Consider the following 27,681-nt stretch of genomic DNA (forward strand, 5'->3'; position numbering starts at 1 on the left):
TTGAAATCAAATAAAGTTTAATTTTGGACCCCGATTTGGACCAACTTGAAAACTGGGCCCATAATCAAAAATCTAAATACATGTTTAGATTCAGCATATCAAAGAACCCCAAGGATTCAATTTTTGTTGAAATCAAACAAAGTTTAATTTTGGACCACGATTTGGACCAACTTGAAAACTGGGCCCATAATCAAAAATCTAAGTACATGTTTAGATTCAGCATATCAAAGAACCCCAAGAATTCAATTTTTGTTGAAATCAAACAAAGTTTAATTTTGGACCACGATTTAGACCAACTTGAAAACTGGCCCCATAAGCAAACATCTTAATAGATATAGGAAGATGTGGTGTGAGTGCCAATGAGACAACTCTCCATCCAAATAACAATTTTAAAAAAAGTTTAACTATTATAGGTCAATGTACGGCCTTCAACACGGAGCCTTGGCTCACACCGAATAACAAGCTATAAAGGGCCCCAAAATTACTAGTGTAAAACCATTCAAACGGGAAAACCAACGGTCTAATCTATATAAAAAAACAGAGAAACACGTATAAATTACATAAACGAACGACAACTACTGTACATCAGATTCCTGACTTAGATCAGGTGCAAACATTTGCAGCGGGATTAAACGTTTTAATGGATCCAAACCTTCTCCCTTATTCTGAAACAATAGCATAACATCACAACATAGAAAAACACACGATAAAATATCAATTGGCAGGCTTAACTCAATCAAAAAACGTAAATTAATACACTATGAACGAATAAATTTGATCAGCGATATCTGAATGCAAATGCACAGTTAATAAAATATTAGGGACAAACATTCAAGGCCAAAACGCAAACAAACAAGTCCAAACAAAATCTTAATACATGTTTAGATTCAGCATAACAAAGAACCCCAAGGATTCATTTTTTGTTGAAATCAAATAAAGTTTAATTTTGGACCACGATTTGGACCAACTTGAAAACTGGGCCCATAATCAAAAATCTAAGTACATGTTTAGATTCAGCATATCAAAGAACCCCAAGAATTCAATTTTTGTTGAAATCAAACAAAGTTTAATTTTGGACCACGATTTAGACCAACTTGAAAACTGGCCCCATAAGCAAACATCTTAATAGATATAGGAAGATGTGGTGTGAGTGCCAATGAGACAACTCTCCATCCAAATAACAATTTTAAAAAAAGTTTAACTATTATAGGTCAATGTACGGCCTTCAACACGGAGCCTTGGCTCACACCGAATAACAAGCTATAAAGGGCCCCAAAATTACTAGTGTAAAACCATTCAAACGGGAAAACCAACGGTCTAATCTATATAAAAAAACAGAGAAACACGTATAAATTACATAAACGAACGACAACTACTGTACATCAGATTCCTGACTTAGATCAGGTGCAAACATTTGCAGCGGGATTAAACGTTTTAATGGATCCAAACCTTCTCCCTTATTCTGAAACAATAGCATAACATCACAACATAGAAAAACACACGATAAAATATCAATTGGCAGGCTTAACTCAATCAAAAAACGTAAATTAATACACTATGAACGAATAAATTTGATCAGCGATATCTGAATGCAAATGCACAGTTAATAAAATATTAGGGACAAACATTCAAGGCCAAAACGCAAACAAACAAGTCCAAACAAAATCTTAATACATGTTTAGATTCAGCATAACAAAGAACCCCAAGGATTCATTTTTTGTTGAAATCAAATAAAGTTTAATTTTGGACCACGATTTGGACCAACTTGAAAACTGGGCCCATAATCAAAAATCTAAATACATGTTTAGATTCAGCATATCAAAGAACCCCAAGGATTCAATTTTTGTTGATATCAAACAAAGTTTAATTTTGGACCACGATTTGGACCAACTTGAAAACTGGCCCCATAAGCAAAAATCTTACTACATGTTTAGATTCAGCATATCAAAGAACCCCAAGGATTTAATTTTTGTTGAAATCAAAAAAAGTTTAATTTTTGTCCCCGATTTGGACCAACTTGAAAACTGGGCCCATAATCAAAAATCTAAGTACATGTTTAGATTCAGCATATCAAAGGACCCCAAGAATTCAATTTTTGTTGAAATCAAACAAAGTTTAATTTTGGACCCCGATTTAGACCAACTTGAAAACTGGGCCCTTAATCAAAAATCTAAGTACATGTTTAGATTCAGCATTTCAAAGAACCCCAAGAATTAAATTTTTGTTGAAATCAAATAAAGTTTAATTATGGACCCCGATTTGGACCAACTTGAAAACTGGGCCCATAATCGAAAATCTAAGTACATGTTTAGATTCAGCATATCAAAGAACCCCAAGAATTCAATTTTTGTTAAAAATCAAACAAAATTTAATTTTTGACCCTTTGGACCTTAATGTAGACCAATTTGAAAACGGGACCAAAATTTAGGAATCTACAGTTAGATTCGACATATCAAAGAACCCCAATTATTTAATTTTTGATGAAATCAAACAAAGTTTAATTTTGGATCCTTTGGGCCCCTAATTCCTAAACTGTTGGGACCAAAACTCCCAAAATCAATCCCAACCTTCCTTTAATGGTCATAAACCTTGTGTTTAAATTTCATAGATTTCTATTTACTTATACTAAAGTTATGGTGCGAAAACCAAGAAAAAATGCTTATTTGGGCCCCTTTTTGGCCCCTAATTCCTAAACTGTTGGGATCAAAACTCCCAAAATCTATCCCAACCTCAATCTTATTAAAATAAGTTCTCATCACTTGCTTCTCGATTTTTTATATGTCGCGTCCAACCCAATCTTATTAAAATACGTTCTCATCACTTGCTCCTCGATTTTTTATATGTCGCTCACACGGCGACATATAAAAAATCGAGTCAGCATGTGATGAGAACGTATTTTAATAAGATTGTCCCAACCTTCGTTTTGTGTTCATAAACCTTGTGTTTAAATTTCATAGATTTCTATTTACTTAAACTAAAGTTATAGTGCGAAAACCAATGTGTCTTCGGGCGACGACGACGACATCGTCATACCAATATACGACCGCACAATTTTTTTGCGGTCGTATAAAAACAACACATCGTTTGGCATAAACATGGGAATTCACAAAAAACTAACACATGAATTCTTTTCACATGTTCCGAAAAGACGCAAAGTAACTTTAGCCCGATGAGGTTGACTAAAATCTTTTGCCTTATCATAGCATTCAACAGTCGCACAACTTCGTATAATGAGGGGGGGCAAGGGGTTTAACTGTTATGCTGTTATGGGGCAATTTAATTCTTTGTTATCTGTTATTTTGAAAATATATTTGCTGTTAGCTGTTATTGTCTTATTCTTTGTTAGCTGTTATTGGGCATTTAGTTTTTTTGTTATCTGTTATTGTGATGATGTATTTGCTGTTAACTGTTATTGGAAATTGGAATGTTAGCATTTTTTTTGACAGTCAATATTCGGTATAAATTGAAGATCATTGGCCATTGGGGTCTACCACTACTAATATGTTTGTCCCGTATTCAGAGAAGGAATCCATTAACATATACCCATCACAGAAGTGAGGTCCAGGACAATTCAAGTATATCTTATGATTATCCTTTGTAATAAATTCCATTTTTTTTTATGAATGTGTATTTAGAATTATCTTAATTTTTTGTACGAGAATAATGTTCCTTGCTTTCCGTACGAACATATTAAATTAAAACAATTCTTTTAAAATATGACAAAAAGGAAAACATATGGCCAGGAATATCTGACAAGGATCTCAATTAAGGACTAGGTCCTAACAACCACTTAACCTTTTATACAATATGGTACATAGACTTAGCTCTGTGATTCTTTCCAAAGCAGAACCAAATGCATTGTACAATGAAAGTTCCAACCATGTACTTGGGTCCGAAGCTGCACATAACTCATTACAAACAAAGATTTATTTCGTTTCAAGGCATTGTTTCCCTACTAAACTATGTATTCTACTTACTAGTACACTTGGTACAATCAAAAACCTCAGCTGATAAAAAATTGTTCAAATAAGGCCTTTGAAAATAGTGGAATTATTATAAATTGCTTTTAGAGTGTCAAAATTCGTTCGAAGTACTTGAGAAATTGCATGCTTATAATTGGTGCTTTTGATTTTTCTACCCTATATACCACTTTGCCTCACACACCTCATTAAATGGTCATTTAGAAAAAGTCAGAATATTCAAACTCTTTTAGGTCACTTTTTTGATTAGCAACAAAGGGAGCTTCAGTCAATATATATAAACAATACACCAACGTTTCATGAGAACTGCTGAAAACATTTTGTGTTAATGTTTGAAAACTGGAAAATCACCCCTTTTTAATTAATAAAACCCGTTAACTCGGAAACGTAAAATCTAAAATTTATACAAATTGAAAGTTACCTCATGTTAATAGATATAAACAATTCACCAAAATTTCTTGCTTTGTGAAAGCATTTTTGAGATATTATCAGAAAACTGAAGAAAAAAAACCACCAATTTTATTGAATAAAAACCCATTACCCAGAAACTTAAAATCTAAAATTTATAAAAAAAAAAAAAAACCAAAAAGGGAGCTCACGTCAATAGATATAAACAATTTCCCAAAGTTTAATGCAAATGGTTAAAGAGTTTTTGAGTTAATGTCCGACATGTTGACAACAGACGGACAACAGTATACCATAATACGTTCCGTAAACGAGCGTATAAAAAATATTATAATATATTGAGTAGTAATTTAAACACATTCTAGATACATAAATTAATACTAAAAACATAGTCATAAAAAATGGAATGCATTACAAAGGATTATATCCGTAATAAAAAATACTGATTTGTCAAAGACCGAATTATTTTAATATTTCATTTACTGTTATCTGTTTTTGTCCATTTTAATTCCTTGTTATCTGTTATGAGCCAAATCAATTTGCTGTTTTGCTGTTATTGGGACCCCCCTTGTCCCCCTCTATAATAGCTGGTGTTGCATGCATGACAGAAACGCTTTTTAACTTCTTGACACACTGTGACCTGTTCTAGCTTCTTATGGAAATCATACTAATATCTTTGCATCCCAGCCAAACAGAACCTTGAATGATGAACCCAAAGCTATAAAGGTGAATCCATTTGGCAGGGCATGCTGTTTAATGATCTTTAATATGTGCCTTCTTTCTGAATGGGGATATTGAATATGATGGCCATCATGCCTCGTGTAAGGAAAATGCTACGCTCTCAGTAAATTAGGAATTCGTTGACCGTTCCGTAGGTAGCCTGTTAAAAGGCATCATTTCTGTACCTATCAAACATAACTTTTAAAAATTTAAAATAAATCTACGATTTACCCACTTTTGTAAATACTCTCGATTACCCAGTAAGGGGTGTTCCTAAGATAGGAAGCTTATACATAAGAAAGAAAGAAAGACATACCTTCATTGCGTGATTCCTATCCTTTATCCCAGTCAATTCATTATTCTGCTTATTTTATTTATTATCTAGTTGTTTTCTTCCTAAATATGCATGAAATATTTGCCACTGAACGTAAACAAAAATCAATCAGTCAATCAAAATAAGACCTTATTTCCTCTTCTTCATATTCACAGGCACTTGTTTCTATCCATTGGAAGACCCACTATCAACGTATTCGTACATATACGTTGATAGTGGGTCTTCCAATGGATAGAAACAAGTGCCTGTGTTCATACACACTTCTGTTTAGAATCGATTTTCTTAAAATTCGTTGGTAAATTTTGTCCTTTAGAGAGAACAAAACCTTATTTTCTAACATTTTATCTATATTGTCATTAACAACTTTTGAATTGTCCCTCTGTCATGACAAGACAGAGTGCGCGCAGGGGCTTGTTTAGTGAGTCAGATGAGGTTTTACTGTCAATGGGCTTTTGGCGGTTATCCCATATAGGATAGCGACCGCCATTGACAGTAAAACCTCGTCTAACCCACTAAACAATGAACTAATAAAAGACTTATACACCTTTACCAGCAGCTTGGTAATTACAGACTAATATTAATTGTTCTGAGTGAACCATTAGTTAATTTCATTGCAAGATATTGTTTTTGGTGATATGTATCTCCATGACTTCCATTTTCTACAAATTACCTGAAATTGAACAGGCAATTTGCTGATTTTATGTAAAAATTTCAATAGGTTCTGTTCATCATAAAATATAATGCTTGTCAAGAGTTGACATTTTATTGCCTGAAAATTAAGTCATTATACAAAATAACTAACATATACGTAGAGTTTGATCATTTTATAGATGTTTCCATCCATTTTATTTCAACTCTGGTGGATAGCCGAAAATTTAGAAAAATGCCTGTAACATATATTTAGACATTACATTATTTTATTAAACCAATCATAGGCCCTTGTCGGGCAAGATACAAAAACATCATACAATGATTATATAAACATTAGTGAAATACACAATATTATAAGTAATACACAAATAATAAATTGATAATATGAGCAATGTAGGATATAATTAAGGTAAGAGGCATTGAGTGCAATGAGGTCGATTTAATATTAAAAGAATATGATATAAAGTTTATTAATACGGAAACAAAAAGTAAAAATAGAACCAGGAATATAGTATCTCATTCTGCAGTAGTTCTCCTCATGACAAGTGCATAGCAGTGAGGGACTTTTACATCACAACAATGCAAAGGTCATCAAGGGGAGATCCTTCAGAACTAGTTACAGATACATGAGATTACTCCAATAGTGATTCTCCTCATGATTAATGCACAGCAGCAAGGGTTGACATTGCTACTGGGCAATATTCATCAAGGGACGGTGCTCTAGAACTCACTATAGAGAAAATATAAAGTTCAAATTCAAGTAGTAGAGGGAGATAAATCCCATTAAAACTTTTCATATTTCTTACATGCATAATTCTGATAATAAATTCTCATCTTCATTATTCATTAACCATATCAGTTTTTGGTTAGGGTCAAGATTTTTAAAATTCTTGCAGCAATTATTTATCATTGTTATCATGTCTTTCCTTTGGTCCGATAAACTATCACAGTTGAAAAGAAAATGTGTTTCATCTTCGACCTCATTACTACAACATCTCTTACATATTCTATTGTGTCGGGGAGTATTACTATATCTACCTCTCTCTATAAGTAAATGGTGAGCAGATATTCGAAATCTTGTTAGACTCCGTCTATCTTCAAATTTTTTAACAATATTAAGATATTTTTCACAACCAAAATTTGATTTAAAGGTAACATATGTACATAGTTTTCCTTCTGAGTGAGTTTTGAGATTTTTTTCCCAATCTTTCAACATGGCATTTCTTAGTTTTCTGTTGTCAATTGTTTTAGCCGTGTCTGAGGATATTTGATAATTATTAATCAGAGAAAGAAGTTTTTCAGATGACATATACCATGATTTTTTCTTTGACTCGTACAATTTTTTTGATTCTATAAATGCATTATATAACAATGGAAAGTTAGTGTCTGATTTTTCTAGTCTGTAATAGTATTTAGTCATTGCTTTAATCATGTTAAAATATATTGGTAGTCTTCCCAACTCATATATGTAGGGTTTTGATAATTTTTGAAGGCCTCACAGCGACATATAGATGTTTCCATCCATTTTATTTTAACTCTGGTGGATAGTTGTCTAATTGACTATGAAACCAAATCTTCTTTCGTTTATGTTTTTTACATTTATAAAAGGTAAGTGGTACAGCAAGAATAAAACTCAAAAAAATATACCAACATCATGAAATCAATGCTCATTATTTCATGCACAGAGTCTCATGTCAAACTATAATCAGCAATGTCAACCATCTTGAATTAAAGATCAGCATGAAAATCGGAAAAAGCTCAGCTACATATAAATATAAAAGACTCTAGATGGTCATGAACAAATCCTACAGAAGCAGAACTAGATGATGACATAAAATCTGGAAGATAACTCAATCTAACAACATTAAATTGTAAAAATTCTATATTATGCATCACATGATATCCACAACAAATTTCAAAGTCCAGCAAATCAGGAATTATGGACTTGTTTTGACTTTAACTAAATATATGTCATGTGGCATATATTTAAAAAAAAATCAGGGCAATAAGTCATATGAATTTAACTGTAGATGGTGTGCCTTTTTTTTAATGTTTCCAAGAACACAAAAAGGAAATATTCAGGAACATTGAAAACTGTCTAAAAGTTAAACTACACATTTACAACAGACCTGAAAACTGACTGCCAACAAAAATGAAAACCAAGCAATCTTCTGTTTGATAATTATCCCTACAGCCTGGGGAAATTCAAGAAAGTTAGAACCAAAACTTATTTCCTAACCAAACAAGGACTATGCACATGTGCCTGAAGACAAGGAACACCAAACTGTCTAAGTTTGATAGTTTTTAAAAGAAGTTTGGTTTTGATACCTTAATTTTGGTTTAATACTCTAAGACATAAGAAAAACTATATTGCCTTCCCTGACATTTGATCTGCAGCATGAGGTCTTACTCAATGAATTCTGTATCATACATGTACTCAAATCAAATTTGATTGTTTGAATAAAATAAACTATTTGATATACATGTATTAAAATCAAATATGATTGTTTGAATAAAATAATAAAATATACTATTTGATAAGTTTTGAGGGAGAAAATGAAACATTCGTTGTAGATATGATGGTAAAAAAAATACTTAAGAAGGAAATGATTATTTTAAATAATACAACCTTGTCCTCTTAAATGTACTGTAAAAAAAACTCATTAACTGAGCAATACAGATAGAATATGAGTCGAAAAACAGACAAAGTATAGTTAGAATATATTTTTTCTTTCAAAACACAGACACAAAATAATGTCATACTAGTACTATGGCACTGTACATTTGTTAAATATGTTAATCAACAGAAATTCATATATCATCCAGTACAATCAACTGAATACTGCACATCTTTGAGAACATTAATACAAAGGGGAGGTAATTGTGGACTATCAACAGATTTAATCAAATTTTCACACTTATCTCCCCCTATCACTTTCAACAATTTCAAACATGTGGTAACTTTCTCAGTCAGTAGCATTGTCACTGTCTCAGTTCTAGATGAGTCTTGAATTGCTAAACTGCATAAAAACTTCAATAACATTCTCAAAATGTTTTCCATGTGTGATGGAATTCTAGGCCAAGTATTTTTCAAAACTTTTTCTAGCAAATTCAGCACATTTATTCTTGTTATTTCTTCAGGCCCTTCATAAACTTCTAGATAACTTTCAATGACCTTCAGAATTCTTTGAAGGTGTTTAACTGTAGAAAGTCCCATTATATCAACAAAATCACCTAAAAATGAAGTGACAATCTGACGGAGAATAATTTTATTTTCGCATTCTGCATTCAGTAAAATAATTTGTATTACTTCATCATGCTTAGCTGTTTTTCTATCCATTTGGCTATCAGATACTACTGGATTTTTTTCAACTATTTTAAGAATTGTCAATATGGCTGGAAAAGATGCTTCATTCAACTCGGCTTCATTTGTATAAAGCTGATGTTTCAGAGCTTGGTACACAACATCAGCATGACCATACCAACGCAGTTCTTCGGCAGACACATTTTCCATAATGTGCTGTAAGCACTGTATTCCGCTTACCCTGTTTGCCATTACATAATCATCTATGAAATTAAGCGTGGGTGGCAAAACCTTTTCTAAATTCTCGTATAAGTTGGGATATGATGTGTGGAATAGGCACCATGCAAAGACAGACTTAGCACTGGGATATTTTGCCCAATTGCTTTTGGTCAGTTTTGGATTTAAAATTTTCAGTATTTGATTCATAATGCTATGGTCAACTGATTTGAAAGCATCTTTATTTGTCAAGTTTTGGTTGCAAGACAGTAAATCTTCATCTGATACACATTCATAGAATAATTTCATCAATCTTAGAAGATTTTTTGCCATGAATCTGGATAATTCTGAGGTCCAAAAATCATCTTTGATATGTTCAAGAATTAAATAAATCATATCTGGTGAAATTTGTGATAAAAAAGCTCGGAACTGATCATTTGTGGTTTCTTCGCTGAATTTTTCTAACAGTATATTGAAAATGGACATTACTGTAGCCGCCATATTTGCTACACCTTCAAAATCATTCTTATCGAAAATGTAGTGTTCCTTATTTGAAACCTTGGGAACTAAACATAGATGGAAAATATCTTTCATTAAAGAAAAAGATTTTTCCCGAATAGCAGATTGAATGGAACCTAAAAACCAATCATTAGTAGCTTTGGCACATAAAACTATGCAAACAGCCAGGTGCTTTATTCTTTCACTTGGTTCTTGTTCCAACACTTCTTTGAAAACATCTAAGAGGTTATAACGGCTAATTATTTCATCCTGTAAATCAGATCTGAAAGCACTGTGATCACTTTTGTCGTGTAAGAGTATTTCTGTCATCAATGTCTTTAAACGAGCCATTTTGTCCTCGGATTATCTGAAAACATATTTACATATTTCAGTGTAAATTCCAAATTTAATGCATTACATATACATGTAAGAAATAGCATAAAGTGATGAATGTAGTAAGAATCACATTTTGAATTTGATTTTCACTGGTAAGAAAAGTTAAAAGGTTATGTGTCATTTGGTCTCTTGTGAAGAATTGTCTGATCATTATGCTCATTGACAATCATACCACATCTTTTCCATATGATCAATAAATTTTTATTCAAACACAAATTCAATCTTTTACAGAGGTCAACATTATTTTAATAATAGAGCACACTAATTAGACTGATTTATGACACCTTTAAGGATACAATGAATAGAGATATAAAGGCTAACTTTCATGCATAGACTCATCTAAGTGAGAACCTGATTGATATGTACTATCCAAAATGTGTTTAGTGGCACAACTGCTGACCCAAAATAAAGAAAATCAAAATCTTAATTCATCTTTCAAGTTTGTCTTTTCTTAATCTTCGATCATTTATGTATATAAAAATATTACAGTTATGCTGGTCAAATTTCAGACAGCTACATTTTTTAAAAACCTTGAGAGAAAGGATTAAATTGATGATATTCCCATAGCCTATTTGGCAACCCATTGGTACAACACCCCATTAATCAAATATGCCGATGGTCCAACATTCTTTTAGTCAGACACTTAGAACAAGACTATATAATAGAAGTTTGACAGGGATAAAGGAACCAGCTAGAAAATGAGAGGTGGGGGCAGGAACTGGGGGAAAGGGAGTAAAACATAGGAATACTGTGTATTCTAAGGTTTTTACAATATTATGGCAAATTTTCAACAGATGACCAAATTTTAAACATTACATCACAGCCAAAACCACAACTTTACAAATCTTAAGAATATAAACTAAAAAATAAATTACTATCAACTTTCATGACTTAATGATTTATTTAATTGAATGATACATTATTAAACAACGCTGCAAAAATAGGAACAAGTTGGAAGATTGGTGTTTAATGCCACTTTTGCACTAATTGGTGGCAGTAAGTTTTTAATAGTGGATGAAGCTGGCATGTTGGTGATAACCAGCAGCCTTCACTAAGGAAAACTGATAAGTCTTTAAAAATAGACGAATGCACGTTTGGCATATTAAATTATAATCCTGGTACCTCTGATAACTAATAAGACTACTTGGACCACTAAGTATTAGTAACAAATGCCCCTAAGGACTGAGTGCAATATGGCTGAGTATGAGTAAGCAAAGGTATGAGTCACTGTGTACTTGCATTGAGATCTGTAATGTTAATATGGCCATAATTACCATTTAGGTTATGATGAACCTTACCCACAATTATTACAAATACAAATACAAATATTTAATTGGCACACACACAATTACAATAATTGGCAGAGGCCCATATTACAGTACATTATAACAATGAAAAACAGCACAATTAAATATGTTATAGTTAAAAAGCTAAAATCTCATTTCTATATACCAGACATTTATGTATATAAGAACTTGTCACTTTCAGGACAGGAATTACTATTAATGCAACTTTTTAATATTTAGCTGATTTTCACTACAGCATGTAGGAAGTACATGTATATTTAATATCAAAGTGCTTTAAAGCACTGAATGGTAAAGATTGATTCAATTTATCAGTGGGAAGAAAAAATAAATATTGCATTGGTTGTTATTGATTCAACAGATATTTAATAGATTCCTGCACCTTGCAAAAGTTATGTAATTTTCTTGACAAGTGAAACATTATTTTGTGCCTTGAACATGTTGAATATCTAACCATATATAACATCGATAAATTTCTGGAAACGTTCATGGATAGTATGTATAGAATTTTATAATCAATGCACTATATTTTGTGAATCAAAAAAGGTAGTGATCAACCTTGGAACATTTTGATATCAAGTCAGTCCCATAAGGTTTTGATTGCATTTCATGCAATCTTTACCTTATAATGGTTTTAAAGTTTATTCTGTAGAGTGGGGCGCTCATATTCGCCAGGGACACCATTTGGCTGTTTTATGATTTCTAGGTGTAACCAGATGCTTTGCAGGGTGCAGCTTTATACGACCGCAGAGGTTGAACCCTGAACAGTTGGGCAAGTATGGACACAACATTCAAGATTGATACTGTCTGATTTTGGATTGTGGTCAAATTTTTGACATAATAAAGGTTTCTGACACAAAATAAATGTGGTAAAAAACTTTGCAAATCTATTGCTCATTACTGTCAGTGTGAAATTGAAGATTTCATCTTTAAAACTTTTCAAAAATTTGAAATTTGAAGAGAAAAAAAATATATGCATCCCCTTAAAAAAATTGTAAACAACCCCCCTCCTCTCTTCACCCCTCCCCAACTTATTGAAACCCCCCTTTGGAGCAATAACCCAAAAACTCAGTGCCAGCCTTTCCTTTGTAGTATGGAACCTTGTAGTATAATTTCAGCGAGATCCATACACTTAAACACAAATAATTGTCTGAAACTAGAAAAATGCTTCTTTTTGGCCCTTTTTTGGCCGCTAATACCTACATGTGTGGGGCAATTAACCCCAAACTCACAATCCCATTCCTCCCTTTGTTATATGGAACATTGTGGTACAATTTCAGAGAGATCCATACCCTTACACACTAGTTAATGTATGGAAACTAGAAAAATGCTGGTTTTGGGCCCCTTTTTTGCCCTTAATTCCTAAATTTTTTGCCCCATAACCCATAAAAAGAATCCCAACCTTCTACTTGTGGTATTTAACATTGTGGTACAATTTCAGAGCAATAGAAATATCTATACACAAATTATTATCCTGAAACTAGAAAAATGCTTGTTTTGGGCCCCTTTTGGGCCCCTAATTCCTAAACGGTTGGGGCAATCATCCCCAAAATTAATCCCAGGCTTCCTTTAGTGGTATTGAACCTTTTAAAAAAAATGCTTAAAGACCTTTAACTTAAACTAAAGTTATTGTCTGGAAACCAATGTGTCTTCGGACGACAACGACGCAGATAACGCAGACGACAACACCATACCATTATACGATCCCAAAAATTTTTTTTTGGCGGGCGTACAAAAACTTCAAAGGATGGGTGAAATGGAAGAAATATGCCGGTAAATTATATTATTATAACAAATATGATTATTTTTTAAACTTAGACAAAATTTTGACACTTACCGCAAAGTACTGAAATACAGACAACGATTTTCAGCCAATTTCCTGAATAAAAGAAATTATTTCATAGAAGTATTTCTTAGTAATTCTTAGACTGATTGCCCTATATTTCAATTCTTTACACCTTTAAAAAAGTCTGCTATTCATCTATAAATAATGAAATTGATTTGATAAATATTGTTTAAAGCTGCAGTTATTTGGTTGTAAATAGATGTGTAAAAACGGTGAATATGTGTCCACCTTTAACAAAACATCAGGAAATTTCAAATAACCTTTAATCTTTTAAACTTTTCAAATGATTTTTTTCAAAGAAACAAATTTTCATGCTAAGAATATTTTGTTTTTGATGTTAACTTTATATAGAAATACTAGTACACTTCAAAAACATTCAGACCTGAACATAAACTGCAGAAAACATATAAAGTTTGGCAAAAATGAGCACCCCACTCTAGTTCGAAAATTTTTCACATTTCAGTAAAAAGTGATTCTTCTACCTCATCCGATTTACATACTGTACATTACGAACTCGTTCATAGGTGGTTAAACATAAATATCTCCCTTTTTCAATAGCAAGATTGTGTGCACTTAATCTTATTTTACACAGAGATGACCTTTCTAATCTATCAGTACCTCAAATGACCGAATAACACTGTTATTATCCGAATAACACTTGTAATGACCGAATAACACTTGAAATTTTAATATTGGCACACATTGGTGACTTTTAAACTTTGATTATTAAATATAAATTATTATATATTATCGATGTATTTTATAACTTAACCAGATGCTCCGCAGGGCGTAGCTTTATACGACCGCAGAGGTTGAACCCTGAACGGTTAGGGCAAGTATGGACACAACATTCAAGCTGGATTCAGCTCTAAATTTGGATTGTGATTAAATAGTTGACACAGCATAGGTTTCTGACACAGAATGAATGTGTTCTAATGAACTTAAAATTTTTGTTTCTCTTAGAGCAATTTACTATGCTGTTGAATATTAATCCTCTCAAAAAAATGTTTGAAGAAATTTTCTTTTTTATTTATGAAATTTCAAATGAGAAAAATTGAACCCAATTTTTTTAATCACATCCCCCTTTCCCTTATTCCAAAACTAATCTCAATTAAAATTTCTAATGGAGTTTGCAACAATAACTACTCATTTAAATACATCATAAAATATTAAGATGTAAAAAAACTGCTTGTTATCACTCAATGGTAAAGATTATTTTAATTTATCAGTTGGTAGTAAAAAGTGAATATACATTGTATATTGTATATAACAAAGATTTAAGTTGATTCTGGACAAAGAAAGATAACTCCAATTAAAAAAAAATCTTGCTATTGCACAATATTTTGCAATTAGATATTTCTTGCTTACTATTCTGGACAAAGAAAGATAACTCTAATTAAAAAAAAAATTGATATTTCACAATATTGTGCAATTAGATATTTCTTGCCATTGCGCAATACTGTGCAATTGAAAAGACTTGCTATTGCACAATACTTAATATAATAATTTTAGATCCTGATTTGGACCAACTTGAAAACTGGGCCCATAATAAAAAATCTAAGTACATTTTTGGATTCAGCATATCAAAGAACTTCAAGATTTCAATTTTTGTTAAAATCAGACTAAGTTTAATTTTGGACCCTTTGGACTTTAGTGTAGACCAATTTGAAAACAGGACCAAAAATGAAGAATCTACATACACAGTTAGATTTGGTATATCAAAGAACCCCATTTATTCAATTTTTGATGAAATCAAACAAAGTTTAATTTTGGACCCTGATTTGGACCAACTTGAAAACTGGGCCAATAATCAAGAATCTAAGTAAATTTTTAGATTCAGCATATCAAAGAACCTAACTAATTCATTTTTTGTCAAAATCAAACTAAGTTTAATTTTGGACCCTTTGGACCTTAATGTAGACCAATTTGAAAACGGGACCAAAAGTTAAGAATCTACATACACAGTCATGACAGTTAGATTCGGCATATCAAAGAACCCCAATTATTCAATTTTTATGAAATCAAACAAAAGTTTAATTTTGGACCCTTTGGGCCCCTTATTATGTTGGGACCAAAACTCCCAAAATCAAACCCAACCTTTCTTTTATGGTCATAAACCTTGTGTTTAAATTTCATAGATTTCAATTTACTTATACTAACGTTATGGTGCGAAAACCAAGAAAAATGCTTATTTGGGTCCCTTTTTGGCCCCTAATTCCTAAACTGTTGGGACCTAAACTCCCAAAATCAATACCAACCTTCCTTTTGTAGTCATTAACATTGTGTTTAAATTTCATTGATTTCTATTTACTTAAACTAATGTTATTGTGCGAAAACCAAGAATAATGCTTATTTGGGCCCTTTTTTGGCCCCTAATTCCTAAACTGTTGAGACCAAAACTCCCAAAATCAATCCCAACCGTTCTTTTGTGGTCATAAACCTTGTGTCAAAATTTCATAGATTTCTATTAACTTAATCTAAAGTTATAGTGCGAAAACCAAGAAAATGCTTATTTGGGCCCTTTTTGGCCCCTAATTCCTAAAATGTTGGGACCAAAACTCCCAAAATCAATACCAACCTTCCTTTTGTGGTCATAAACCTTGTGTTAAAATTTCATAGATTTCCATTCACTTTTACTAAAGTTAGAGTGCGAAAACTAAAAGTATTCGGACGCCGGACGACGACGACGACGACGACGACGACGACGACGACGCCGACGCCAACGTGATAGCAATATACGACGAAAATTTTTTCAAAATTTGCGGTCGTATAAAAATGATTTACAAACAAAAAACAGATAAGTTCATAAAAAACTTTAAATTTTTTTTTACTTAGAACATCAACAAGAACTACGCTGATTTGAATTATAAAATTGTTGATATAATTTTAGTTTGGATGTGATTTTTTATGATTGATCCTGCGTGAACTGATCAATCACTCGTTGTTTAATACTTGGTAGACATTGTTTAATAGAAAAGTTTCCCCCAGCAAGGTTTGAAAATCCTAGATTGTTTAAAATAGAATAAAGTTTCTTACAAATCTGAGACTGTTATAACAGATAGTGTTACATAGTGACATAATGTTACACATTTTCCCCGTGTCTAAGCCTCATACAAATAAATTTCATATTTCAAGACACTACAATGAAATTCAAAACAGTGTAGCTGTGGCCATTGATTGACACATTAAAATCATCCATTGACTGGGACAATTTAGGTGAACGTTTGTATGTAACGACCAATGCTCACTATGTACTTTTTAAAGACACTTAAACTATGGGGTCACCAAAGGTTCTCAACACCTTAATAAAGTAATTCGAAAAATTAATCCGAAATAACACGATGTTTTGATTTATATCAATTATATAAATCAAAACATAAAGGTTATTCCTGATTAATTTTTCGAATTATTTTATAATTATAGGCGTTAAGAAACCTTTGGTGACCCCACAGTTTAAAAGTCTATCGTAGGTACGTCGTGAACAGTGGTCGTTACAGACAAACGTTCACGTAAATTGTCCCAGTCAATGGATGATTTTAATGTGTCAATCAATGGCCACAGCTACACTGTTTTGAATTTCATTCTATACATATATTGTTTTTATACTGAAATCGATAAAAAATTTTAAAAAAATTAAAAATAATTGTAACAAATATTGTTAAAAAAGTGTTTTGGAATTTCCCTCTTGGGGTACCATTTTAGGGTATTTCCCTATGAGCGTAGTCAAGGCAGTAAGACATTGAAATTTTAAGGAATAAGAAAGGGAAAATGAACTTAATTAATAACATTTGATACACATGGTATATGAATTACCAATTTGAAGACATAACAAGTTTAAATACATAAAAGTTTGACCATTGTTACTACACGTTGTCATAGTTGTGACGTGACGTTGTTGATGAAATAGAGTTCCGGTAAGTAGGCAGGGCTTATAGGTTAGTTGAGGTCATTGACGTATAAAACTAACGTTTACACCTATAGCTTTATCTGTATAGTAAAATAGGTGATTGCAGTATAAAGTGTTATAGTAGTACTAGTCTCAGTACAAATGCAAATTGCAATAAATTCTACCTCTTCATCGTACAACGATCCATCAGAACATTGATGACTATACGTCAGCACATTGCAAACAGACACTTAATAAAATATAACAATTTGTGAGTGCAATAAATTTTTCAACAATAATTTTGTGCAAAAAAAACTCCAAAATTAACATTTTTAACGTCTTTATCGATTATAGTTTATTTCAGTAGAGAGACGTGCTGACTTTGCTATTAAAATGATACTGACCATATGGCCTACATACCTTGTTACTAACTCATCAAATGAACTAGCAATAAATTTGGAATATGGTGAAAATCATGACTGCCGAATGCAATGGGACAGTTAAGGCTGGGGAGTGTTATGTACGTTCCATCAACTATTTTTTTAAAGTTTGACTAATTAAACAAAAAAACTTTAAAATGTCATATCCAACAACGCTCCCATAAAGTACGAAAAGTAATTACTTAAGGGCATACGATACAGTTTTGATCCCATAGGCGGATCCAGGGGGGGGCTGGGGGGCCCGGGCCCCCCTCGTTGGAAAAATTTGGTTGATTAAGGGGCGGAGAGCCAGTTTTCAAAACAAAATTACTTCCCTTGAAAATGGACTGTTGTGAAATTAACATTTAAATATTAATGTTGGTATAAATTATTGATAAAAATGATTGTTTTACATTTCATAATATCTATTTACTTTATTGTGCTTTAATTTGTTGAAGATATTCACAGATTTTGATAAATTTGCAGCTTATCATTTACTTATAGAGCTTTTCTATTGATCTTGCTCTTGTAAACCGACCGTGCAAGGGCTGTATAGCCAGTCAAGGTCGTTAAAAACCCATTTGTTGTTGCTGTTGTAAAATTAGTTCCGAGATAAATATTAATATTGTTAAAATGCTTAATCATTTAGAGAGCCACAGTCTTCCTATAGAGACTTTTTACGGTGGATGCTTTAATGTAAGAAAAGCTACGCCACACTGCTTTATCGACACTATAGTCATTCTGCAGTGAAGCTTTACATACAGGAAGCTTGATGGTCTTGCACAGACCTAACCACTAACTGTAAGATGACATTGTTATATATACATGTAGATGTCTATCTTCAGTCTTGTTGGTCTTGCACAGACCTCACCATATTTTGTCACTTTTATGTGAGTTTTAACTTATTTACATTTGAATACTTTTATCTTTACAAAATTGTTGATATATGCTAAATTGTAATTTATTATAATAAACTATGAAAACTTGCTAGTGTTAAGTTCTACAATGCCACTTATGAAGGATCAGAGACTCGGGATTCCGATACCTACTCTTTACACGGTCTGGGGTATAATATGATAAAAGTTGACACAGAAAATACACAACGTAAAAACCCCTCCGGTTACAATTATATAGTGTAACGTTTTTCGTTTATTACATGCATCATTGGATTTTATTATCATGGTATAATTAGATTACTTATTCTCATTAACCGTTATAAAGTAATTCCATACAATCTATTTTTATCGCCTTCAATCAGATCCCCGTTGCTCTGTTTATACAGGTGCCTCGGTTGACCGGGCTCCGGGCTCCTGTAATATAGTCCTGTAGAATATTTTTTTGTTCAGAGTCATTTAACCATTTTGTAATCAGGTTACTAGAGTAGTATAAAAGAGAGAAATAGATAGTGAGAAGATAGACGAGATACGATATACGAGGAGAGACGATTTTGTGTACGAGAGGAGTGTACGTAGGAGATTTAGGATTATGTCACCGTATTGTTGAGCCTGCAGTTTTAGATGTTGTAAACTTGTATAACTGTAACATGTGCTTTGGATTTTGAATAATACATAATTGAGCTTTTAATTGACTTTGTGTTTATGTAACTTGCAAGACTTCGTTCAGACTACACCAGGATCCATTTATTTATTTATGTTAACAGGATTCCCTTAATCACGCTACCAGAGATTTTTAGGGTTACCCTGTTAAAGAGTATACTTGGCATTTGTCGTCCGTGGACGTGTGAAACGTAGACACCAAACAACAAAGCACAAACACAAGAATACACATTTTAGTCTAAGTCCTAATACTTAAACTTTTCCGTCACAATAGGAAATCATTGAAGCATGACTGGAGCGCCCCCACCCCCCTTAGGTCAGTCAGCGGGGCCCCCCGTAGGAAAAGTTCTGGATCCGCCACTGGATCCTGAATTTACAGTTTGATGAAAATTTTCAAATAGGCTATTTTTTGCCTGATTAAATCAAATATGTAATAAAAAATATAACCTCCATGTGCTACTTTTTGAGTTAAATGAGGTCGAAATTTTGTATATTTGCTCAAAATTCGGATTTGTGGCCGTATTTTTCCTTTCGAAAGAAAAACATAACTTTTTTGTTTTAAAAGAAAAACACAAATTGTTTTTTGTTAAATAATTTGTACTTTCTGTATTTTATAAGTATCTTAAAAATTTATACTTTTTTTTCCCAGAAATAACTCATTTTTATCAAATGTTCATAAATGTAAAAAAAAAAAAAAAATTTTGCTGTATATTTATCAAATTAAAAAAAATTGCACTATTTACGTTTTCGTGAAAATTGGCACACTCTTCTCGCGTAATCAAACCAAATGGCATTTTAAAAAGAGGGGTCCATGAACTGGTTTTCAAGTTTGAATGATAAAAAGCAGTCGAAAACTGAATCTTTTCCCGATAAGCCGTAGTTTGACGTCGCGAAAATAACAATTTACGTTAGCAACGTCATTACCTCCCCTGTAACTGTATCGTATGCCCTTAGCAACCAAAATATCGTAGCAGCTACGTAGATCTACGCAGATGTTCACTATTGAACGTGTAGCTATATACTAGTTGTTACATAAATATTGATAGCAGCTACGTAGCCGCTACGTAGCTGCTACGATATTGAACTCAACCCAGGATATCATATCAGTGATTCTTTTTACAAATTTATAGTTTATATAGATCTATATGAAAATCTTTTTCTTATATTAGAAAATCATTTTTTAATATAATAAAAAGATAAACACTAGTTCTTAATATTAGAAAATGAATTTCTAATATTACAAAATGAATTTCAAATATTCCAAATGAAATTCAAATATTATAAAATCTTTTATCAGTAATATTAGAAATTGCTTTTTTTAATATTAGAAATTGCTTTTTAAATATTAGAAATTCCTTTCTTTATATAAGAAATTCCTTTTTTAAAGAACTAAGGATCTCTAACAAATTCACAGTTAACACTTTCCATGGTATTTAATCGTGAATCTCCTAAAGTAACTAAGGATCTCTAACAAATTCCCAATTACCACTTCCATGGTATTTAACGCGTGAATCTCCTAAAGTAACTAAGGATCTCTAACAAATTCACAATTACCACTTCCATGGTATTTAATCGTGAATCTCCTACAACAACTTAGAATATCTAACAAATTCACAGTTCACTTTCCATGGTATAATATCGTGAATCTCCTACAATTACTATGGATCTCTTATCAATTCACAATTCACTTTCCTTGGTATTATATCGTGAATCTCCTACAATAACTAAGGATCTCTAACAAATTCACAGTTAACACTTTCCATGGTTTAATATCGTGAATCTCCTAAAGTAACTAAGGATCTCTAACAAATTCACAGTTACCACTTCCATGGTATTTAATCGTGAATCTCCTAAAGTAACTAAGGATCTCTAACAAATTCACAATTACCACTTCCATGGTATTTAATCGTGAATCTCCTTCAATAACTATGGATCTCTTTCAAATTCACAGTGAAAACTTTCCATGGTATAATATCGTGCATATCCAACAATAACTATGGATCTCTAACATAATCGCAGTTTACTTTCCATGGTATTCTATTGTGAATCTCCTACTTTAACTATGGATCTCTAATGAATTCACAGTGCACAATTTACATAGTATGATATCGTGAATCTTAAACTGTAACAAAGGATCTCAAACTAGTTCACAGTGCAAACTTTGCATGATATAATATCGTGAATCTCCATTTGTAACAACGGATCTCTAACGAATTCACAGTGCACCCTTTACATGGTATAAAATCATGAATCTCCAACTGTAACTTATAATCTCTTACAAATTCACAGTTTACTTTACATGGTATATAATATTGTGAATCTTTTACAATAACTATAAGGATCTCTAACATAATCGCAGTTTACTTTCCATGGTATTATATCGTGAATCTCCTACTGTAGCTTATAATCTCTAAAAAATTCACAATGCACACTTATCATGGTATAATATTGTGAATCTCTTACAATAACTAAGGATCTTTAACAAATTCACAGTTAACTTTCCATGGTTTAATATCGTGAATCTCCTACAACAACTTAGAATATATAACAAATCCACAGTGCACACTTTAGATGGTACAATATTGTGAATATCTTACAATAACTAAGGATCTCTAACAAATTCACAGTTTACTTTCCATGGTTTAATATCTTGAATCTCCTAAAATAACTAAGGATCTTTAACAAATTCAATGTGCAAACTTTCCATGGTACAATATTGTGAATCTCCTACAATGACTAAGGATCTCTTTCAAATTCACAGTTAACACTTTTCATGGTATAATATCGTGATAACCCAACTGTAACAACGGATCTCTAACCAATTCACAGTTCACTTTCCATGGTATAATATCGTGAATCTCCTACAATTACTATGGATCTCTTATCAATTCACAATTCACTTTCCTTGGTATTATATGGTGAATCTCTTACAATAACTAAGGATCTCTAACAAATTCACAGTTAACACTTTTCATGGTTTAATATCGTGAATCTCCTAAAATAACTTAGAATATCTAACAAATTCACAGTTCACTTTACATGGTATAATATCGTGAATCTCCTACAATTACTATGGATCTCTTATCAATTTACAATTCACTTTCCTTGGTATTATATGGTGAATCTCTTACAATAACTAAGGATCTCTAACAAATTCACAGTTAACTTTCCATGGTTTAATATCGTGAATCTCCTACAACAACTTAGAATATCTAACAAATTCACAGTTCACTTTACATGGTATAATATCGTGAATCTCCTACAATAACTATGGATCTCTAACCAATTCACAGTTAACACTTTTCATGGTATTATATCGTGAATCTCCTACAATAACTAAGGATCTCTAACATAATCGCAGTTTACTTTCCATGGTATTATATCGTAAATCTCCTACTGTAGCTTATAATCTCTAAAAAATTCACAATGCACACTTTACATGGTATAATATTGTGAATCTCTTACAAAAACTAAGGATCTCTAACAAATTCACAGTTAACTTTCCATGGTTTAATATCGTGAATCTCCTACAACAACTCAGAATCTCTAACAAATCCACAGTGCGCACTTTACATGGTATAATATCGTGATAACCCAACTGTAACAACGGATCTCTAACCAATTCACAGTTCACTTTACATGGTATTATATGGTGAATCTCTCACAATAACTATGGATCTCTAACCAATTCACAGTTAACACTTTTCATGGTATTATATCGTGAATCTCCTACAATAACTAAGGATCTCTAACCAATTCACAGTTAACTTTCCATGGTTAAATATCGTGAATCTCCTACAACAACTTAGAATATCTAACAAATGCACAGTTCACTTTACATGGTATAATATCGTGAATCTCCTACAATAACTATGGATCTCTAACCAATTCACAGTTAACACTTTTCATGGTATTATATCGTGAATCTCCTACAATAACTAAGGATCTCTAACAAATTCACAGTTAACTTTCCATGGTTTAATATCGTGAATCTCCTACAACAACTTAGAATATCTAACAAATTCACAGTTCACTTTACATGGTATAATATTGTGAATCTCTTACAATAACTAAGGATCTCTAACAAATTCACAGTTAACACTTTTCATGGTTTAATATCGTGAATTTCCTACAATTACTATGGATCTCTAATCAATTCACAATTCACTTTCCTTGGTATTATATGGTGAATCTCCTACAATAACTAAGGATCTCTTTCAAATTCACAGTGAAAACTTTCCATGGTATTATATCGTGAATCTCCAACTGTAACTTATAATCTCTTACAAATTCACAGTTTACTTTACATGGTATAATATTGTGAATCTTTTACAATAACTATAAGGATCTCTAACATAATTGCAGTTTACTTTCCATGGTATTATATCGTGAATCTCCTAAAATAACTAAGGATTTCTAACACATTCACAATGCACACTTTACATGGTACAATATTGTGAATATCTTACAATAACTAAGGATCTTTAACAAATTCACAGTTAACACTTTTCATGGTTTAATATCGTGAATCTCCTAAAATAACTAAGGATCTCTAACAAATTCAATGTGCAAACTTTCCATGGTACAATATTGTGAATCTCCTACATTGACTAAGGATCTCTTTCAAATTCACAGTTAACACTTTTCATGGTATAATATCGTGATAACCCAACTGTAACAACGGATCTCTAACCAATTCACAGTTCACTTTCCATGGTATAATATCGTGAATCTCCTAAAATTACTATGGATCTTTTATCAATTCACAATTCACTTTCCTTGGTATTATATGGTGAATCTCTTACAATAACTAAGGATCTCTAACAAATTCACAGTTAACTTTCCATGGTTTAATATCGTGAATCTCCTAAAATAACTTAGAATATCTAACAAATTCACAGTTCACTTTACATGGTATAATATCGTGAATCTCCTACAATTACTATGGATCTCTTATCAATTCACAATTCACTTTCCTTGGTATTATATGGTGAATCTCTTACAATAACTAAGGATCTCTAACAAATTCACAGTTAACTTTCCATGGTTTAATATCGTGAATCTCCTAAAATAACTTAGAATATCTAACAAATTCACAGTTCACTTTCCATGGTATAATATCGTGAATCTCCTACAATTACTATGGATCTCTTATCAATTCACAATTCACTTTCCTTGGTATTATATGGTGAATCTCTTACAATAACTAAGGATCTCTAACAAATTCACAGTTAACTTTCCATGGTTTAATATCGTGAATCTCCTACAACAACTTAGAATATCTAACAAATTCACAGTTCACTTTACATGGTATAATATCGTGAATCTCCTACAATGACTATGGATCTCTAACCAATTCACAGTTAACACTTTTCATGGTATTATATCGTGAATCTCCTACAATAACTAAGGATCTCTAACATAATCGCAGTTTACTTTCCATGGTATTATATCGTGAATCTCCTACTGTAGCTTATAATCTCTAAAAAATTCACAATGCACACTTATCATGGTATAATATCGTGAATCTCTTACAAAAACTAAGGATCTCTAACAAATTCACAGTTAACTTTCCATGGTTTAATATCGTGAATCTCCTACAACAACTTAGAATATCTAACAAATTCACAGTTCACTTTACATGGTATAATATCGTGAATCTCCTACAATAACTATGGATCTCTAACCAATTCACATTTAACACTTTTCATGGTATTATATTGTGAATCTCCTACAATAACTAAGGATCTCTAACCAATTCACAGTTCACTTTCCATGGTTAAATATCGTGAATCTCCTACAACAACTTAGAATATCTAACAAATTCACAGTTCACTTTACATGATATAATATCGTGAATCTCCTACAATAACTATGGATCTCTAACCAATTCACATTTAACACTTTTCATGGTATTATATCGTGAATCTCCTACAATAACTAAGGATCTCTAACCAATTCACAGTTCACTTTCCATGGTTAAATATCGTGAATCTCCTACAACAACTTAGAATATCTAACAAATTCACAGTTCATTTTACATGGTATAATATCGTGAATCTCCTACAATAACTATGGATCTCTAACCAATTCACAGTTAACACTTTTCATGGTATTATATCGTGAATCTCTTACAAAAACTAACGATCTCTAACAAATTCACAGTTAACTTTCCATGGTTTAATATCGTGAATCTCCTACAACAACTTAGAATATCTAACAAATTCATAGTTCACTTTACATGGTATAATATCGTGAATCTCCTACAATAACTATGGATCTCTAACCAATTCACATTTAACACTTTTCATGGTATTATATCGTGAATCTCCTACAATAACTAAGGATCTCTATCAAATTCACAGTTAACTTTCCATGGTTTAATATCGTGAATCTCCTACAACAACTTAGAATATCTAACAAATTCATAGTTCACTTTACATGGTATAATATCGTGAATCTCCTACAATAACTATGGATCTCTAACCAATTCACATTTAACACTTTTCATGGTATTATATCGTGAATCTCCTAAAATAACTTAGAATCTCTAACAAATTCACAGTTAACTCTTTTCATGGTTTAATATCGTGAATCTCCTACAATTACTATGGATCTCTAATCAATTCACAATTCACTTTCCTTGGTATTCTATTGTGAATCTCCTACTTTAACTATGGATCTCTAATGAATTCACAGTGCACAATTTACAGAGTATGATATCGTGAATCTTAAACTGTAACAAAGGATCTCAAACTAGTTCACAGTGCAAACTTTGCATGATATAATATCGTGAATCTCCATTTGTAACAACGGATCTCTAACGAATTCACAGTGCACCCTTTACATGGTATAAAATCATGAATCTCCAACTGTAACTTATAATCTCTTACAAATTCACAGTTAACTTTACATGGTATAATATTGTGAATCTTTTACAATAATTATAAGGATCTCTAACATAATCGCAGTTTACTTTCCATGGTATTATATCGTGAATCTCCTAAAATAACTAAGGATCTCTAACACATTCACAATGCACACTTTACATGGTACAATATTGTGAATATCTTACAATAACTAAGGATCTTTAACAAATTCACAGTTAACACTTTTCATGGTTTAATATCGTGAATCTCCTAAAATAACTAAGGATCTCTAACAAATTCAATGTGCAAACTTTCCATGGTACAATATTGTGAATCTCCTACATTGACTAAGGATCTCTTTCAAATTCACAGTTAACACTTTTCATGGTATAATATCGTGATAACCCAACTGTAACAACGGATCTCTAACCAATTCACAGTTCACTTTCCATGGTATAATATCGTGAATCTCCTACAATTACTATGGATCTCTTATCAATTCACAATTCACTTTCCTTGGTATTATATGGTGAATCTCTTACAATAACTAAGGATCTCTAACAAATTCACAGTTAACTTTCCATGGTTTAATATCGTGAATCTCCTAAAATAACTTAGAATATCTAACAAATTCACAGTTCACTTTCCATGGTATAATATCGTGAATCTCCTACAATTACTATGGATCTCTTATCAATTCACAATTCACTTTCCTTGGTATTATATGGTGGATCTCTTACAATAACTAAGGATCTCTAACAAATTCACAGTTAACTTTCCATGGTTTAATATCGTGAATCTCCTAAAATAACTTAGAATATCTAACAAATTCACAGTTCACTTTCCATGGTATAATATCGTGAATCTCCTACAATTACTATGGATCTCTTATCAATTCACAATTCACTTTCCTTGGTATTATATGGTGAATCTCTTACAATAACTAAGGATCTCTAACAAATTCACAGTTAACTTTCCATGGTTTAATATCGTGAATCTCCTAAAATAACTTAGAATATCTAACAAATTCACAGTTCACTTTCCATGGTATAATATCGTGATACTCCTACAATTACTATGGATCTCTTATCAATTCACAATTCACTTTACATGGTATTATATGGTGAATCTCTTACAATAACTAAGGATCTCTAACAAATTCACAGTTAACTTTCCATGGTTTAATATTGTGAATCTCCTACAACAACTTAGAATATCTAACAAATTCACAGTTCACTTTACATGGTATAATATCGTGAATCTTCTACAATGACTATGGATCTCTAACCAATTCACA

General features: G+C 32.0%; 2 protein-coding genes across 2 annotated transcripts in view; both read right to left on the reverse strand.

Moving 5' to 3' along the window:
• Positions 1-18,060, reverse strand: part of LOC139520463 (histidine-binding periplasmic protein-like) — a 36,261-nt gene extending 18,201 nt beyond the window's left edge. Inside the window, exon 1 of the mRNA XM_071313074.1 lies at positions 17,961-18,060. The gene's annotated coding sequence lies outside the window, so the exon portion shown is untranslated. The remainder of the gene's footprint in view (positions 1-17,960) is intronic.
• The window catches only part of LOC139520462 (TELO2-interacting protein 2-like), a 32,065-nt gene continuing 13,183 nt past the window's right edge, over positions 8,800-27,681 (reverse strand). Inside the window, exon 2 of the mRNA XM_071313071.1 lies at positions 8,800-10,475. Coding sequence (XP_071169172.1) covers positions 8,909-10,459 — 1,551 coding nt within the window. The 5' untranslated portion in view covers positions 10,460-10,475 and the 3' untranslated portion in view covers positions 8,800-8,908. The remainder of the gene's footprint in view (positions 10,476-27,681) is intronic.

This window comes from Mytilus edulis, chromosome 4, assembly GCF_963676685.1.
Source record: "Mytilus edulis chromosome 4, xbMytEdul2.2, whole genome shotgun sequence".
Taxonomy (NCBI): Eukaryota; Metazoa; Mollusca; class Bivalvia; order Mytilida; family Mytilidae; genus Mytilus; species Mytilus edulis.